Source organism: Oncorhynchus tshawytscha, linkage group LG25, assembly GCF_018296145.1.
Source record: "Oncorhynchus tshawytscha isolate Ot180627B linkage group LG25, Otsh_v2.0, whole genome shotgun sequence".
Lineage (NCBI taxonomy): Eukaryota > Metazoa > Chordata > Actinopteri > Salmoniformes > Salmonidae > Oncorhynchus > Oncorhynchus tshawytscha.
Genome location: NC_056453.1, coordinates 12,106,648 through 12,122,264, shown reverse-complemented (window position 1 = coordinate 12,122,264; position 15,617 = coordinate 12,106,648). Strand labels below are relative to the sequence as shown.

At 41.3% G+C, this 15,617-nt stretch overlaps 2 protein-coding genes across 2 annotated transcripts; both read right to left on the bottom strand.

The window, feature by feature from the left end:
• Positions 1-3,704: 3,704 nt before the first annotated feature.
• On the bottom strand, positions 3,705-5,391 carry LOC112224211 (growth/differentiation factor 2-like). The gene is made up of 2 exons (XM_024387618.2): positions 4,926-5,391; positions 3,705-4,748 (listed from the first exon to the last, which is right to left on the bottom strand). The coding sequence occupies exons 1-2, from the start codon at positions 5,263-5,265 to the stop codon at positions 3,847-3,849; spliced, it is 1,242 nt and encodes a 413-aa protein (XP_024243386.1). The 5' UTR covers positions 5,266-5,391; the 3' UTR covers positions 3,705-3,846.
• A 2,523-nt stretch (positions 5,392-7,914) lies between these two features.
• LOC112224210 (growth/differentiation factor 10) lies at positions 7,915-11,465 on the bottom strand. Its single transcript, XM_024387617.2, has 3 exons — positions 10,911-11,465; positions 9,331-10,226; positions 7,915-9,101 (listed from the first exon to the last, which is right to left on the bottom strand). The coding sequence occupies exons 1-3, from the start codon at positions 11,167-11,169 to the stop codon at positions 8,910-8,912; spliced, it is 1,347 nt and encodes a 448-aa protein (XP_024243385.1). The 5' UTR covers positions 11,170-11,465; the 3' UTR covers positions 7,915-8,909.
• Positions 11,466-15,617: the final 4,152 nt, after the last annotated feature.

The window sequence follows — 15,617 nt, the reverse complement described above, 5'->3', positions numbered from 1 at the left end:
GAGTGGATGAGATGATTACACAGTTTGTGTTCACGTGTGTACATGTGATACACTGCCTTGAACACGGGATTTAGGATGAAAACCAAAGATTTAGCAGAAGTGATTATAAATATGAACATGGACTATCATTAGTTTGAAAATACTCACAGTGTATATTCACAATTTACATTTTTTTACTCACTGATTTTAATGACATTTCCACTGTGTTCATTTAGGCTGGAATATCATTTAAGGTTGAGTGAGTTCAAAACGGAAATTTAAAGGCAGGCTAATACAAGCCTTTACAACACTGGGAATTTTTACAACACATAATTACGCAACCACATATAATCGTATGCTGCAGCACAGTATGTACGTTAATCTCACTTTAACTTCTAATACCCAGTCTTACATAAGCCCGTCTGGTGATTCTTTGTGACCAATCAGGACCTGGAATCTCATTTTAAGACTCCACTCCCGGTGCATTGCTCACTGCGTCATTTAAGAGGGCATGTTTGGCACTAATATGGATAGAGGGGAGGTCATCAGGGGGAGGAACTCATTTAGGCAATTGTGGTCTCGGTTAATTAGGCTAAAATCAGACGTCACGTAGTGTTTTAATGGAAAGGTGGTATATTAAGACTGGGCTTTATTTGTTTTTATTGTCAAGTGGTGATGTAAGTGTCTACATCCAGACTTTTTCATCCCCTCCTGACAAACATTAGCTTCATTAGGAGGGGACCCATCACCTCTGATTAGAATACATTGATGTGCATTGACCATAGATAGACATCAAATTCATTGTGTCTTTCCCATAATGGCGTTTGTAAGATAATTTTTCTACGAAGGGTGCACAATTCCACCTGGAGTGTGTTGTTTGAACAACTATAAAGCCAAGGTTGGCGCTTTACTGCCACCTGCAGTTATGGAATGTTTGCTCACGAGTATAATTCATTGGCTGATCCTTCCTGGTGACCTGGATGGAATTTTGTGATCCTTCCCAAGCCCATAGGAAATCCCACTCAGTTGACTACTTCAAAATGGTGGAAGTCCTCAATGGCGCTGCTCGTGCTAAAATGGACTTTTGGGCACTGGAGTCCTTTATCTACCACTATGGTATTGACTAATGTGTGACCTGTTCACAACTGAAATATGGTCTGGTTTTGACATGTTGGGATCAACATGTACTGAATACTAAGACGTGTGTGCAGTATTTGCGTTTAAATAATTACAAAGATGTTCAAAATAACTGAAAATGAATGAAGGAGTAAGATATATAAGAAAAAAATAATACATTCAAACCAATTCCTTACTTTATAGAACAATTATACATTCAAATGAACACACAGTTACAAAAAGATACTCCGTTTTAAGTTTTATGGATGTGTTGAGACAACTGCTTATTGTTCACCTGTAGAGTGCGCTCTTTACACATTATTCAATGAAGAACTTCCACAAAAGTTGAACTTTATAAATGCACATTGAATATTCATATAGTACAACTGCAGCACAGAAATGCACTGTTATGTAATAGTGCAACCTTTACCTATAATCCACAATCTCTGACTCTAATATGAAACTAATGAGAACAATCCATATTTAATTCAAAGCAATAATTTAGAAGTCATAATCAGAAATTCCCTGCTATAAAAATACTTAAAACTCTAATACCATTAAAACTTGTAGAGCAAGATAGTCCTCATAGCCAACTGATAAATAAACGACACTATGTACAAACTCTTTAGATATGATGATCATTTTGTTATAGATATCAAACTATAGATGCACACAGACTTAATACAGACGTAGGATCTTATTCTGAGCCAGGTTTGCTACAGCAGGAAAATAATCCTGCAACAAATGTGAATTATTATGTGGATTATAATTAATGGACATTTTTGTAGGGGTCGATACATTTTTCGATTTGGCAAATCAAGTCTGAAATGTCAAAGAGGTAAATGACAAACTTGAGAATCCTTTCAAAAACTCCAATACACGACAACTTTGCATTTCCTGCTGTGCAGGAAAATCATCAGCAACAAAAGAGTGATCAAACTAGAAAAGTGCATTTTCTGAAGAAAATGTGATGTGCATGCTAGCTGGTGAAGGATTGATTTGATTGATACGATAGCTTGAACATGTGAAAGTTGGTTTGGTGTCTCTAGCTTGAACAGTTCAAGAGTTATGGTTGGTAGGTCATTTTATGTAAATGTATGCAAATGTCCATAGTTATAGTTCAAAAATAAAGAAATAATTGAAGTTAGCATAGCCTGAACTTGTGAATGTTTGTTTGGTGCCTATAGCTCGAACAGTTGAGGAGTTACTTTTGGTGAGTTATTTTATGCAAATGTGTGCACATTTTTATCGTTATGAAAGTTTTCAAGAATTGCAAGTTAGGATAGCCTGAACATCTAAATGTTGCTTCAGTATTTCTAGCTTGAACAGATTAAGACGTACTGTTGGGGAGTTATTTTATGCACATTTATTCAGTCATAGTTGATACATGTGTTAAAGAATTTGAAGTTAGGATAGCCTGAACATTTGAAAGTAGGTTTAGTGTCTCTAGCTTGAATGGCTGAAGATTTATGCAAATGAATGCACACATATATATATAGTTATAATTGATACAAGTTTTTTTTGTGTGTGTGTGTTTTGTTGTTGTTGAATTTGACCCCTTTTTCGTGGTGTCCAATTGTTTTTTTAGTAGCTACTATCTTGTCTCATGCTACAACTCCCGTACGGGCTCGAGAGAGACGAAGGTTGAAAGTCATGCGACCTCCGATACACAACCCAACCAAGCCACACTGCTTCTTAACACAGCGCGCATCCAACCAGGAAGCCAGCCGCACCAACGTGTCGGAGGAAACACTGTGCACCTGGCAACCTTGGTTAGCGCGCACTGCGCCCGGCCCGCCACAGGAGTCGCTGGTGCGCGATGAGACAAGGATATCCCTACTGGCCAAGCCCTCCCTAACCCGGACGACGCTAGGCCAATTGTGCATCGCCCCACGGACCTCCCGGTCGCGGCCGGTTATGACAGAGCCTGGGTGCGAACCCAGAGTCTCTGATTGATACAAGTTTTTAAGTATCTGAAATTAGGATAGCCCAAACATCTGGACGTTGGTTTGGTGCCTCTAGATGAAATGGTTCAAGAGTTACTGTCAGTGGGTTATTTTATGCAAACGTATGCACATTTATATAGTTATAGTTGATTACGATTTGAAAGAATTTGAAGTTACAATAGCCTGAACATCTGTTAGTTGGTTTAGTGTCTCTAACTTGTACTGTTCAAGAGTTACTGTTGGTGAGGTATTTTATGCTAATTTATGCAAACGTTTATCGTTCTAGTTGATTAAAGTTTTAGAGAATCTGAAATTAGAATCGTCTGGAAATGTGAAAGTTGGTTTGGTGTCTCCAGCTTGAACGTTTCAAGAGTTATTGTTCGTGAGTTATTTTATGCTAATGGTGGCCAGTCTGTTGGGGCAGTCTGCACATTGGGACGTTGGATTCATGTTAATAGCTTAAGTCGTTTAAGCGTCTGAGAGAACAGAATAAATTAAATAATAATAATAATATGAGTATGTAAGAAATCTAGAGTTGTGTATTGCTTTGCATGCTCACCTAACTAAGATCCTACATCTGTAGATCCAATTTATGATCTATATTATTTTCTAAAACCCTAATAATAATAATGATAACGCTCATAAATAATTTATAAATATTGTATCATAGGCTTTATTGCTATTCTAGACAGACTGTGCATTTGCTGAACATATACTCAATAAAATAACTCAAATGCATCTCACAACAGAACTGTACAGATTTACAGTAAGGGTTAAAGGGGACCACCATGGATGTTACCTCTCACTACCTACATCCACACTTTGCCACCTTCATCTCCTCGTACGGGTGTCGTATAGTGATGACACCATTCTCCTGGTACATGACCGTGATGGGGTCGAGTTTTGTGGGAACGCAACACGCCATGTTGGCTTTTTTGGGGTTCTTGAGATTGACCAGGGTCTGGATGAGGGCGTGTTTGGAAGGGGTCATGTCGTCAGTCAGGGGGTAGTAACACACCCCTCTACACTCAAAGGCGTCATACTCAGGGGGCGCTACGATCCACTGGTCCCAGCCGATGTCTTTGAAGTTGACTCGCATGGAGGTCCGTCGGCAGTAGTTGGTGTCCGCCTGCCTCTTCCGCCTGGGGTGTAGGTCCACGGGGATCTCATTGTAGTCGGTCCCTTGCCAGTCGCTCCCTGAGAAGAGTGTCTCTTCCTCATGAACTATCATCTCCCTCAGCTCCTTCTTCGCCTCTCTCTTCCTGCTCCCCAGGTCGTCGGAGAAGACTATCAAAGCAGCTGCTGTGTTATCCCTCACGCCCACGCTCACGCTCACGTCCAAACCTCCGCCTTTGAAAGGCCCACAGTCCCACCTGTCGACCACCACTTCAAACTCACTGGCCCCGCGGTCCGACTTGACCCAACTCTGGATGGCAGTGGTCACATCGAAAGTTTCCCAAGAGTGATGGGTCCCAATGACCTCTTTCCCATCCACAAGGTGGGCAATGGCCTTGTTTCCTTTATACTCCACTTCATAGACCTTTATGGAAGCCCCGATCCCATTGGTAGAGGTTGAGGTTGTCCTATTATCCAGCAGGGTGAACAGCCTGAGTTCTGCCATGTTGACCTCTTCGTGATTTGGGACAGTTACATTGAACAGAAGTCTGTGTTTTGACTTGGTGCCATTTTTTTCAGAGTGACTGACATCTGCAACATTGGGCAAAAGGCATACATAGTTTCATATTTGATATCCCTTATTTGTATCAACAGCCTTAGAGGCACACAGGCTTAATAAGCATACATAATACAGTTGTCTATGTATGAAAATGTTGTGATCATTGATAAAATCCCCCAAATTCATGTTTGACTTGCCTATGTACATACCTTGAACGGTGAAGCTGCGAATGACATCAGAACGAGGCATCGAGGACGTGTCGGAGGCATACTTGTTGTACAGTTCAATCATGAACGGCGGCGGGTATATCTTGCTGTGCTCCCGTGGGACATCGGATAAATTGAATTTCCTCAGAAACTCTTCCTTCATGGTTCCCAGAAAGCTGTGTAACCTGTCCTCCTCTTCGACCAGGTCCTGCTCGGAAGTCTCAGAGAAGCCCCCGCGATCTTCACTTTGGAGGACATCGTTCAGTGGTTTGCACCGACAGGAGCCCGTGGACACCAGCAAACTCAGACACATCTGGAAGAGGAAACGCCTTGAGCACTGCATCTTCAGATCAGATCCTTCCCAATCGACACGCTTTACCTTCCCAGTTCCCACTATGTATTTAAAACTGACTTTGGGTGACAATCTGTTGAAATTGAGATTCTTCTACGCTAGGGCTATAGTTCTGGGGGTCCACTCCCATGCTCTAGAGTAAACAGTAGCCTCATGTCAACCGAAATAGTAGCACGGCCATTCTTATCTCGACCATTGATGTCTTGTTTTAGGCTTTGTTATCGTTAGAGGGCTTGAAGTTAATGAAGATTCTGTAAACATTTGCAGACACACTGCGATAATGAGAGAGACGCTGGAAATTGTGGGGCTACTGACAAACACTTTACTAAATTCTTCCCTCTTGCTTCCCACATGCGGGTCAAAGCTCAGGCCAACGGAAATCAAAATGTATATGTTCGGAAAGGCAGTGAAGTACATATCAGGGTTGGGGAGTAACTGATGCACATGTAATCTGAATATTAAAAAAACTGCAACTGTAATGAATTCAATTACCAGCTAAAATATTGTAATCAGATTACAGATACTTTTGAAAAACTAAATTATTGCTTCTTGGATTACTACTGAATTTAGAAAGGATGTTTGCAATAAAAATAATTGATGACACCTTTCTGTTTTCTCAATGACATTCATTTCAGCAATGAAAAAAAGGTGCAAGTTTAAGTTTGCTCCATCTGAGCGTGTCTGGGCACAAGTCAGAAACCACTATAATGATACACCAAATTAATTTGATGGATCCTTTTTGTCTTTTAATTTTAATGCCTCTTAAGGGGAAAGTAATCTAAAAGTAATCTGATTATGTTACTGAGGTTGGGTAATCCCACAGTTATATTACCGATTACAATTTTGGACCAGTAACTAGTAATTGTAACGGATTACATTTAGAAAGTAACCTACCCAACCCTGAACATAGTAAGACTTGTTTATCTTTCAGATACAATATAGATATCATACTTGTTCAACAGAGAATACAGTAACAAATGTACTTTTCAATTTTAGTTACAGGTTAAATTGCTAGCACTGAATGAATCAAGCTGCATCATTCTATGTTGGGTAGAACACCTTCTTCATCACCAGTGTGTCATACAGTGGCTAGGATCCAGTGTCATCGTGGGGGGTACATCAGAGGCAAATGTGTCTGAGGACGTTGGCCTGAGTCAGGGGCACTCCTCCCACCCCTCCCTAAAAACAGAGTGAAGACCATTGAAATATCCTCTGACATACATTTTCCAATGCATTGGAAATGAAGGGACTTTCTTAACCTGTCTGAAATGAGTAACACATTCCTATCTCCGAAACATTCCTGGAGCAGCCTTTAATTCTAATATTAGCCTATTGACTAAAACTGTAAGTATGTAGGATCATAGGATGATGATACACAAAGAGGACTCAGGCCAACATCATCCTAAAATGATTACAAAGCCACACAATCTTCCATGTTTTTCATTATACAAACTATACTTTTATGTTCTATTCAGTTTATTTCCATTTAAGTTTACAGTCAATCTAGGCAATATTTTGGCAATTTAAGCAGAAACGATAAAAAACGGACATATTCACAATTCAATTACAGTTTCTCTCAATAGCTTTGCCTCAATTCTCGAATGAGAATTATTTTTTTCAAAACAAATCTCTGAACAATTACTTTCTTGTTCAGACCAGATTTGAATTTCCTTTTCATTGAAGCAAATTGCACGTGTTTTGGCACGTGTGCAAAACAGGAAGTACAATTGTCTACAATTTGCACAATAACTACATGCACATGGCTGACCAAAACTGACGAGTTGATTCTCAGTGAAACTGTCATACTCTTCACAACTTCTAAGCATTCTTTCATCGTGTGAGCCGTCACGTGCCAAATGATCCATTTGAATGATCCAAATCTGTCAGACATACATGTATATTCCATAAATATCTATGACATGGAATGTTTGTGATGTCTGCTAAATTGGAAAATGACCTGCCAGGCCAACAAGAGTGACAGGATGTCCACCAAGAAGGGAACTTGTAGTGTTACGTACTGTGAGGAGGTACAATTGATTGTTTTTTTTACAGAACTACCATTTTGTGTCAACTTTTCTGTTCACGGTGTATGACTTTACATGTAAGAAATATGTAAAAATGGACATGCAAATGTGAATTTTCTGTTTACATGTAACACATTTCTACAAACAAAATGTACTGTATACATACAAATGTACAGTATTGACTTTTCCCAGTAAACTTTTATCTACCTACTGAAGTCGGTATCTAAAAAGCTCAGTGTGATACACAATAGCATTCAGCTAGACAAAACTGACATTATTGTATATGATATTAAGCAGTCAGTGTCTACAAAAAAAGTAGAACAAAACTGAAATGTGTGTATAACAAACATTTCCAGGGTTGACTGTCATGGTGAAAAAACATCTAAACATTTTGACCAGTACGGCTCACACGATGACAACATTTTTTTTCATTTTGGTGGCATTGGCCAATTCACTGACACAGTAATTAGGTTTTGAAGCATGAATTAAATGTTTTGGGTGAGTTACTACATTTTTGCAGACATGCAATAGAGTTGTGATGTCCCATAAAACAGTTGTGACAATTGTACTTATAGTTCAGATAATGTTCAGACGGTTTCAGAAAATGAGCCAAAGCGATTGAGAAAACTGTAATGGGGAAGTTACATAGCACAATATTCTCAACACCTTTGTGGTAGTTTTACATGAATCAACTGTACATACAGTATGATGTTGAAAATGTCGGATGTAATAATTGTGCACTAGTGGTGTATTGTTTCATCAATAACATCAAAACAATAAATTTCAGGTCCACATCTTCAAAAATGGCAATTTTGTAACTATTTTCTATTTCAAAACAGCAGGTGGCAGCAATGTGCTGCGTATCTCCCCTTTCTTTGAAAATGATGACAGTGGATCCCTAATTCAAACTAATGCAACCATTACATTTGATATTCCACAGTGAGTACCTATAAGATGACCACAGTATGCATACAGTCAGAAAACGATATGGAATTATTTATTAAAATAGTACAATCTCTCATGCATTAACCATTTATTTTAGCAGATTATTTCAAACACCTAGTGAACACTACATAAACGACAAGCAAAGCATAGTTTAGGATTCCATCAATTATTTACAAAAAAAAGTCCCATTTAGTTGTATTAGTTACAATATTATTTACAGAGGTTGAGCTTTTGAGTCTGGTGCCGTAGGAAGACTTGAGTCCAATAGTCTAAGTGCAGTATATGGCAATAGGGTCCAGTATTTGAGTTACTCTGGAGTCTGGGTATAGATCAAGAGCCAGCTCTGGATGGCTGAAGGCTTGGAACTGACAGTTAGTCAAACAGTCCCCAAATCACCTACAGTCGAGCTGCTGAATGACAGAGGAAATCCTGTGTGAATCACACTCATCGGAGGGTCAGACATAGCGTTCTCTGCATCCCACCACCCGTAAAACCCTTATCTATAATCCATATCTCCCTCCATGGTGAGTTCATCCATTGTAGTCTCATCCAAAGATGCATTTATTTTTGTACTCTATTGACTGAATGTCTCTCCTGCTCCACTCTGTCTGATTCATTGTCATCTTTTTTATGCATTTATGCATTGAGGCTCTTTCCCGGGTGGTTCTACCGGCAGCCACAGGTCTCCACAGACATGTTGGGGTAAACCTTCAGCACCATGTTCCGGCTGGGGTCCAGGAAGAGAACACTCAGAGAGCTCATCCTGTCCGGAACACAGCAGGGCTCCGGAATGCCGGGAACGATTCCCACCGCCCTCACAATGCTCTGGATGGTGGCGTGGTTCGAGGGCCGAAGAACCTGGGAGCCAGAGAGGGAAAGAAGCTGGAGTTGAGAGGGATTCTCTTTCACAAGGAAATATGAGGATGACATCACATTTGTCAGGCATGTATTTAATACAGCATACCCTGTATGCAGTATCATCGGATGAATTAAATCAATTTCAAGCATATTTTCAAGACAGTGGAACATTTTATTTACTAAATAAATACTACACGACACACTGAAGTAAAACACTACACTAACTTACCTTTGGAATAGGAAATCTGCAGGTGCCTGCACAGTAGTAGGCATCAAAGGCTTTCGGGGCTAACACCCACTCGCTCCAGCCGATGTCTGCAAAGTCCACTCTCAGGTAGCGTCGGGCGCAGACCCTGGGCTCACTCCACTGTCTCCTGCGAGCCTTTTTCATGGTCCTCTCATCAAAGCTCAGCACCTGGGGCTTATTCAAGCCGTCACTGCTGTCCTGGCCTTGCTTTCGCCCATGTTTCATTGAGGGCTTAATCTTGGGAGCAAAATAAGTGCTCTCCCATAGTTCATGGTTCTTCAGGGTGTGAAACTGGACTTCAGGCAGGTCATTGTTCTGTATTTGGTCCAGGGGGGACACTGCTTCTCTTTTCAGCCTGGAGGCTGGAGGAGATGCATTGGGGGACCGGGTGGGCTCCTCGCCTGAAGGGAAAGGCCCGTACCTCTGCAAGGTCATGGCCACGCTGTTGGGCTCAGATATGGACATGTCGTTGGCATACACCAGGACGTATGGTAGGCTGGCTGGAGAGAGGCGCTCCTGGTTCCTCTGGGGCCTCACCCCAAAGTCAAACTCTGCAGAGATGAGGAGCTCTCCCAGGACGTGGGCCTCTTTGACTACACCGGAGACTTCCCTTGTCTGCCAGGACCCTCTCCTGGGAGGGGGCAGGGTGACGTTGCCCAGCGGGGAGGCAAAGGCTGAGTTCGGGGACGTTCCTCGGAAGAGGAGCTGGGACGGGGGGAGCTGCTGGAGGCGACAGGAAGCGTTTCGGGAGCGCCGGCAGATCCAGGGCCGGTGGCGGGGACGCTGGTCCAGGAAGTGGAATGTGGCGGACAGGATGACCTCCGACTCCTGGATGGTCGACAGGTTGAAATGGAGCCACACGCTGTTCGCGGAGACTCCTGCAAAGAAAAGAAAGGCATGATCATGTGTGTCGACAGCATTTTTAATTCTACACATTCTTTTTCAACATGTAGCCTACTTTCCACAGCTTTTCTGCAACCACAATGTCATAAAAGCCACATTATTATCTGTGGGTGAAATATCATCACATACAATAGGCTACAGTGCAATCATTATGGCATGATTACACTGATTGCAATACACACTATTTTGACTACCATAAACAATATTCTTAATGTCATCCCTTGACTCCCACTAATGTTTGAAAAATAAAAATTGCCCCTGAATAGGTCTCAGCCATATGGAAATGCTTAGGAGAGCACGGAATAGAGTTGTCTGTGTGCCTTTAATAGTGTCTGAGTGAGTGTCATAATAGGCTCTTGTCTAACATCTCATGAATAGTAACAGTAGCCCATACTCTCTGATCACAGTGAGGCTATACCAAAACGGTGACAGGGCATGGTTGGTGCTTATATAAAACACATACAATAGCCCAACTTAATTATTATTAACTTTTTGCTCTTGCAAAATTATGTTTATGTCACTTTGTATGGTTCCAAGGCTACTCTAGCTGCTGCGTTCAAAGTACCCTGCCTACAGCTGTCAGCAGCCCACCACGTTCATATTAAGTGTGATATTCTGGTATCATGCAGTAAAATATGAACATGTAGGAGAACACTCACTTGGAATAGCTTTAAAACTTCTCACGGTATTTCCGTCTCGATAACGGTGAGGCTCCTTACTGTACTTTTCATAGAGTTTGAACATATTGATTGAGACCATGTCCCGAGATGCGGTTTCGCGCGCGGAGGAGTGATCCGTAGCCTGTTCGATATTGCTGTCGTGCTGCGTCATGTCGGATGGCTCCACGGATGAAACTTCCCCGATACTGGAATTTAAAAATAATAACAAATGCACCAGATGTAATACTATCTTTGCCATATTTTCGATTCAAAACGCGTTATTCCATCAAGTTAGGTCTTTCTTTAGTATTTGAATGTGACAAAATGTGAGAAAAGCCGTCCACAGTTTGATCTGCAGTGCAATTCCAGGATGCGCTTGATTGGTGTTATCCTTTTACTCATATGTAGATTGGCGTTAAGTGTTTAAAAAAGGTAAATCGTATGTCAGGCACACTTTACAGTTTATAGCTCCACACTTGTTTAATACTACTAGAGAGACCAGGGAAAAGCCTACGGCTTTAGCAGTGACAGACGGTGACGCTTTGGAGCGCTCAGCCAACGAGAGTTAAGCCCACAAATCTTCCCCATTGTAGAATCAGAATCTACTTTACGCGTAGAGAACAGGCTACTCAGACGAATGGTGCTCGTTTCATAAAGTTAGACCAAAGCTACATCAATGTCTGCAAGATCCCATAATGATAATAGTCTACATAACAGAACCGAATATAATAGCATAGTATATGTCAGGGGTCTCTTTCTCAGGTACCAAGGCAAACCAGCGACCCAGGACCCCCATCATACGTTAGCCACAAACAAAAAAAAGGTTTTCACATGTCTTGTCTTATCATCAGGTGAATGATAATGTCAAAGAGAAGTAATCAACATTTTAAAATGAGTAGATTTGGTATACAGTTTTTATTATTATTTTGATCTCCTCACATTATGATTGGAAGAGGATGTGTAAACTCTAACATAGTTTATTAGATAGAAAGGTAATCTGCATGGTTAAAGGCCCAGTACAGTCAAAAAACATGATTTCATGTGTTTTATATATAGTCCCACACTATGAGGTTGGGATAATAATGTGAAATTGTGAAAATTATGATAATGCCCTTTTAGTGTAAGAGCTATTTGAAAATTGCAAAAAAAAACTGCAAATTTCAGCCTGTTTTGGTGGGGTTGAGTTTTTACCTTCCATTGCATAAATTAGTTAATAGACCAATAAGAAAAAGAGTTCAAAACCTATTGGTCAATAACAGCAAATGTTTCGTTCTCCCCTCCCCACTCCCAGATAGTCCTTGCAAGCTTCTTGCTTGAGAAATTGCTGTTTGCTAAAGAAGCTATTTTTGTCTTCATTTGAATTGAAAACAATTATAGAAAGGTTATTCCTTGTTACCCAGAAATCATTTGCGATTGAGGTAAAAACGGATGCATTGGACCTTTAAACACATGGCTAGACAGTAAGGAAGGTGTCTGTCAGCCCTGCATTAAAGGCCAACTCCGCCTATACCTGGAGTTTAAAGTGCTTTAGAGTCCAGAACATTGCAAGTATGACAACAGGAATTATGATTTAATTGTTGGTTTTTTTGCATGTCGATTTTGTTTTGGGCATCTCTTTTTCTTTCATTGAAAAGGTTTCCATACATCATGGGGCAAATATAAAGCAATTGTTACACTCTAGTCTAAACCTAACTTTGACCGTGTAAACGGTCTATTTCCTTCCCTTTTAGATAACCCTAAGCATGACGATCACATAATGACTAGGGTACAGGGCACTCCCTTTGTAGTCCAGAGTTGCATGAAGAATTGATGTTTCGGTGGTTGGCTGATATGTAAAAATATGTCTCTGTTCCTGGTCTCTCCAGCCAACCATGTGATTTTAAGACATTTTTAGAGGTACTCTTGTTTTTCTTCCATGTCATTCTTTCATGGCCCCTTGGTCAGAGGGGCCTGCTGGAGCCTCATGGGTTTCTGAGGTCTTGATGTCTAGTTAACAGCAAGACAATGCGGACCCTGTGAGAGAGGTGGTGACAGCCTGGCTACTGGGGTCAGTGAGCCATTAAAATACCTTCTACTGGCCCGACGGGAATCACTGGGGCCTTTCACACCACGCTTTACATGTCCTGCAACAGCACTAAAGGCCCCTGCTCCTGAAGCCCTTACTGAAGCCATGATTGTCTTAAGCTTATCAGTACATAGCCGAAGCAAGATCGTATCAGCCTCAGCCGTCATGATGTGAGGAAATCATGGTAGACCCTTCCCATCACCAGAGAGCCACCCATAATTATTTTATATGAGTCAGAGTCCCAATATCAATTGATTATTGTTGTCTCACTCTAAGCTCTTTTATTCCTTAGCTGGTCATCATTTCAGACATAGCCTATCAGCAGAGGCAGAGGCAGAGCATTTTTTAATCAGTACAACAGACACTGCACAAGGCCAATGGACCCTCACACATAAGACCATTTAAGAAATGCCATCCTATATGACATCATGCATGCATGAATCACCTCTGGTAGAGAGATGAAATAGGGGGAGAGAAGAATATGCTCTCATTCACAGAATATCTGCCTGGGGCGCTCATCAAGGAGTAAAAGACAGCGAATCCACCATGTTGCTTTTGGCCAGACACCAATCTCCCCTTGACTTGTTTTCTTACTGCTGGCTTGGACTAAATGACCACTCTGACTGATTTGGTCATGGATGTCCGAGGGCCATGAAAACCCCTCCATTACCCATCTGATCCCTGCCAAGATGTTCATGTGTGATCACACAGCCCCTCACCAGACTGGGTCCTCTGCCATACCTCCCTCATTGAGACACAGAGAGAGAAGAGTTTACATCAATGTCCTCCTTCTGAGAAAAACAGACAGGAAGACAGACAGCCTCCTCTTCCAGAGAGATATCCGGGAACATCTCCTGCATTTGCATAACAGTGTACATAGCCATCAACGCCAACAGAAGATGGAATGTCTCCTGGAAAGGAAATGTTATGACAAATTTATGGCCCAAATCCCAGCAAATTTCTGGATTTACGGGTAGATGTGACATCCGAGTGGGGTTGGCGTAGTTTATCCTCCCCACTCTCCACCTGGGCTGTTAGCTGACAGAATCATCACATCAGGGTGTATTTCTGCAGGCCTTGTCTCATCCAGCCAGTCCTCTCAGAAATCTTAGTTCTGAATAGAGGCCTGACCCAGTTCCATGACCTGTCAGAGCTCAGCATGAAAAGTGAGTCATTTATCATTGGAGTTCAGACATTTGGGTTGAGTAACAACTCTCAGCAGTGCGAGCAGCCCTGTGTTATTTCTGCAAAAAAAAAAGAATATATATATTTTTCTCCAAGATACAAAATTAGACTTGTTCTCTGTCCACTTAGGAATGTTAGCAAAGTTATCTTTGCCTCAAAGTTATCTTTGCCTTCATTCTTCTCAGGAATAATTGACTGTAGATGGGGGGAAATCCCTAAGCACAAAGGCAGAGAAAGAAACCATACTCTTGAATCAAGATTACATCCACTCATTAGGTGTTTTTTATTTCTAAATCTCATTTTTCTAGTCCCCAAGTTATCTTTATGCCTTGATATACAGTCTGCACTGCAGTATATTTGCCAAAACACAACTAGTAAAATAAAACACGAACACTAACACAATTGACCCCATGAACTCGTATCATTGCAACGTCATACTGTACACACAATCATTTGAGATGTGTCATTCTCTTTTTCTGATGACGATACGCCAAGTTATTATCAAGTGATGATCACTTTCCTGAACATGAACTCATTGCTTTGATTACTTAAAGCATGTTTTAATTGACTTGTTAGTGATTCCTCATGTGAGATGCCTATCTGAAAACAAGCAAGCCTGATGTGTTTGGGCACTTTTGAAAAATGGACCATGATATTGAGTTACAACCATTATTCACATTTGGAAGCTTCTGTTTGGAAGACACGTTGAGTTTGGCTAAGAAACAGCTGCCTGGTCCCTCTTGTTTATGCCTGCGACGAGTCGACGAAAGCACGATTGGTTACAGAGCGTTGTATTCCGTCCGCATGGTTATCAATCACTTCAAGCGCTCCCAAACATGAAGGCCATTTTCCCATCATCATTCAGTCGGTGAGACCGTTACAATCCACGTTACTGCACCAAACGGACTGACGACTGGCACCGCTCTCTCGCCTCCCGTCCGCACCCTTTCGTTCGACTGTATATAAATCACCCTATAATGCCGTGATTTTGGCCCTGCGCAATTATGATGCGATTTGCCCTTAAGCCTCTTTTTCATGATACAGTAGGTCAGTGCTCAGACACACGCGATTTGGATATAGTGTGTAATTTACCAGCCAGATTAAAAGTTGTGCCTCCCTCCTCTCCCCTCCACCCCCTTTTTTTCATGAGAGAGAATGGAATTATCTTGGTGTATTTCAGACGTACTTTTCTGGCCAAGAATATTGTTTTCCTTGGCCTCACACAGTAAGTCTGCTATTATGGTCCTTTTTCATGTCTATAAATGGATTATTTTCGTGGATCCAAACGGGAATGCTTGATTTTAGCCGGGATTTAAGAGGATACTGTACTCTGTTAGGGGCCCGGATTTGCTACCCATATTCTCATAGTGCTTTACTTTGAACGATTATTATGGTATTTGCCAAATTGTTCAGAGATGCACCTCCAAAGCTCTGGAGAAAGTAACATTTAGCTGAGG

Coding starts and splice junctions, on each gene's coding strand:
- LOC112224210 (XM_024387617.2), bottom strand. CDS start 11,169: ATGGCAAAGATAGTATTACATCTGGTGCATTTGTTATTATTTTTAAAT. Junction 10,227..10,910: donor AAGTTTTAAAGCTATTCCAA/GTGAGTGTTCTC, acceptor TTTTCTTTGCAG/GAGTCTCCGCGAACAGCGTG. Junction 9,102..9,330: donor GCAGATTTCCTATTCCAAAG/GTAAGTTAGTGT, acceptor TCTGGCTCCCAG/GTTCTTCGGCCCTCGAACCA.
- LOC112224211 (XM_024387618.2), bottom strand. CDS start 5,265: ATGCAGTGCTCAAGGCGTTTCCTCTTCCAGATGTGTCTGAGTTTGCTG. Junction 4,749..4,925: donor TCGCAGCTTCACCGTTCAAG/GTATGTACATAG, acceptor CCAATGTTGCAG/ATGTCAGTCACTCTGAAAAA.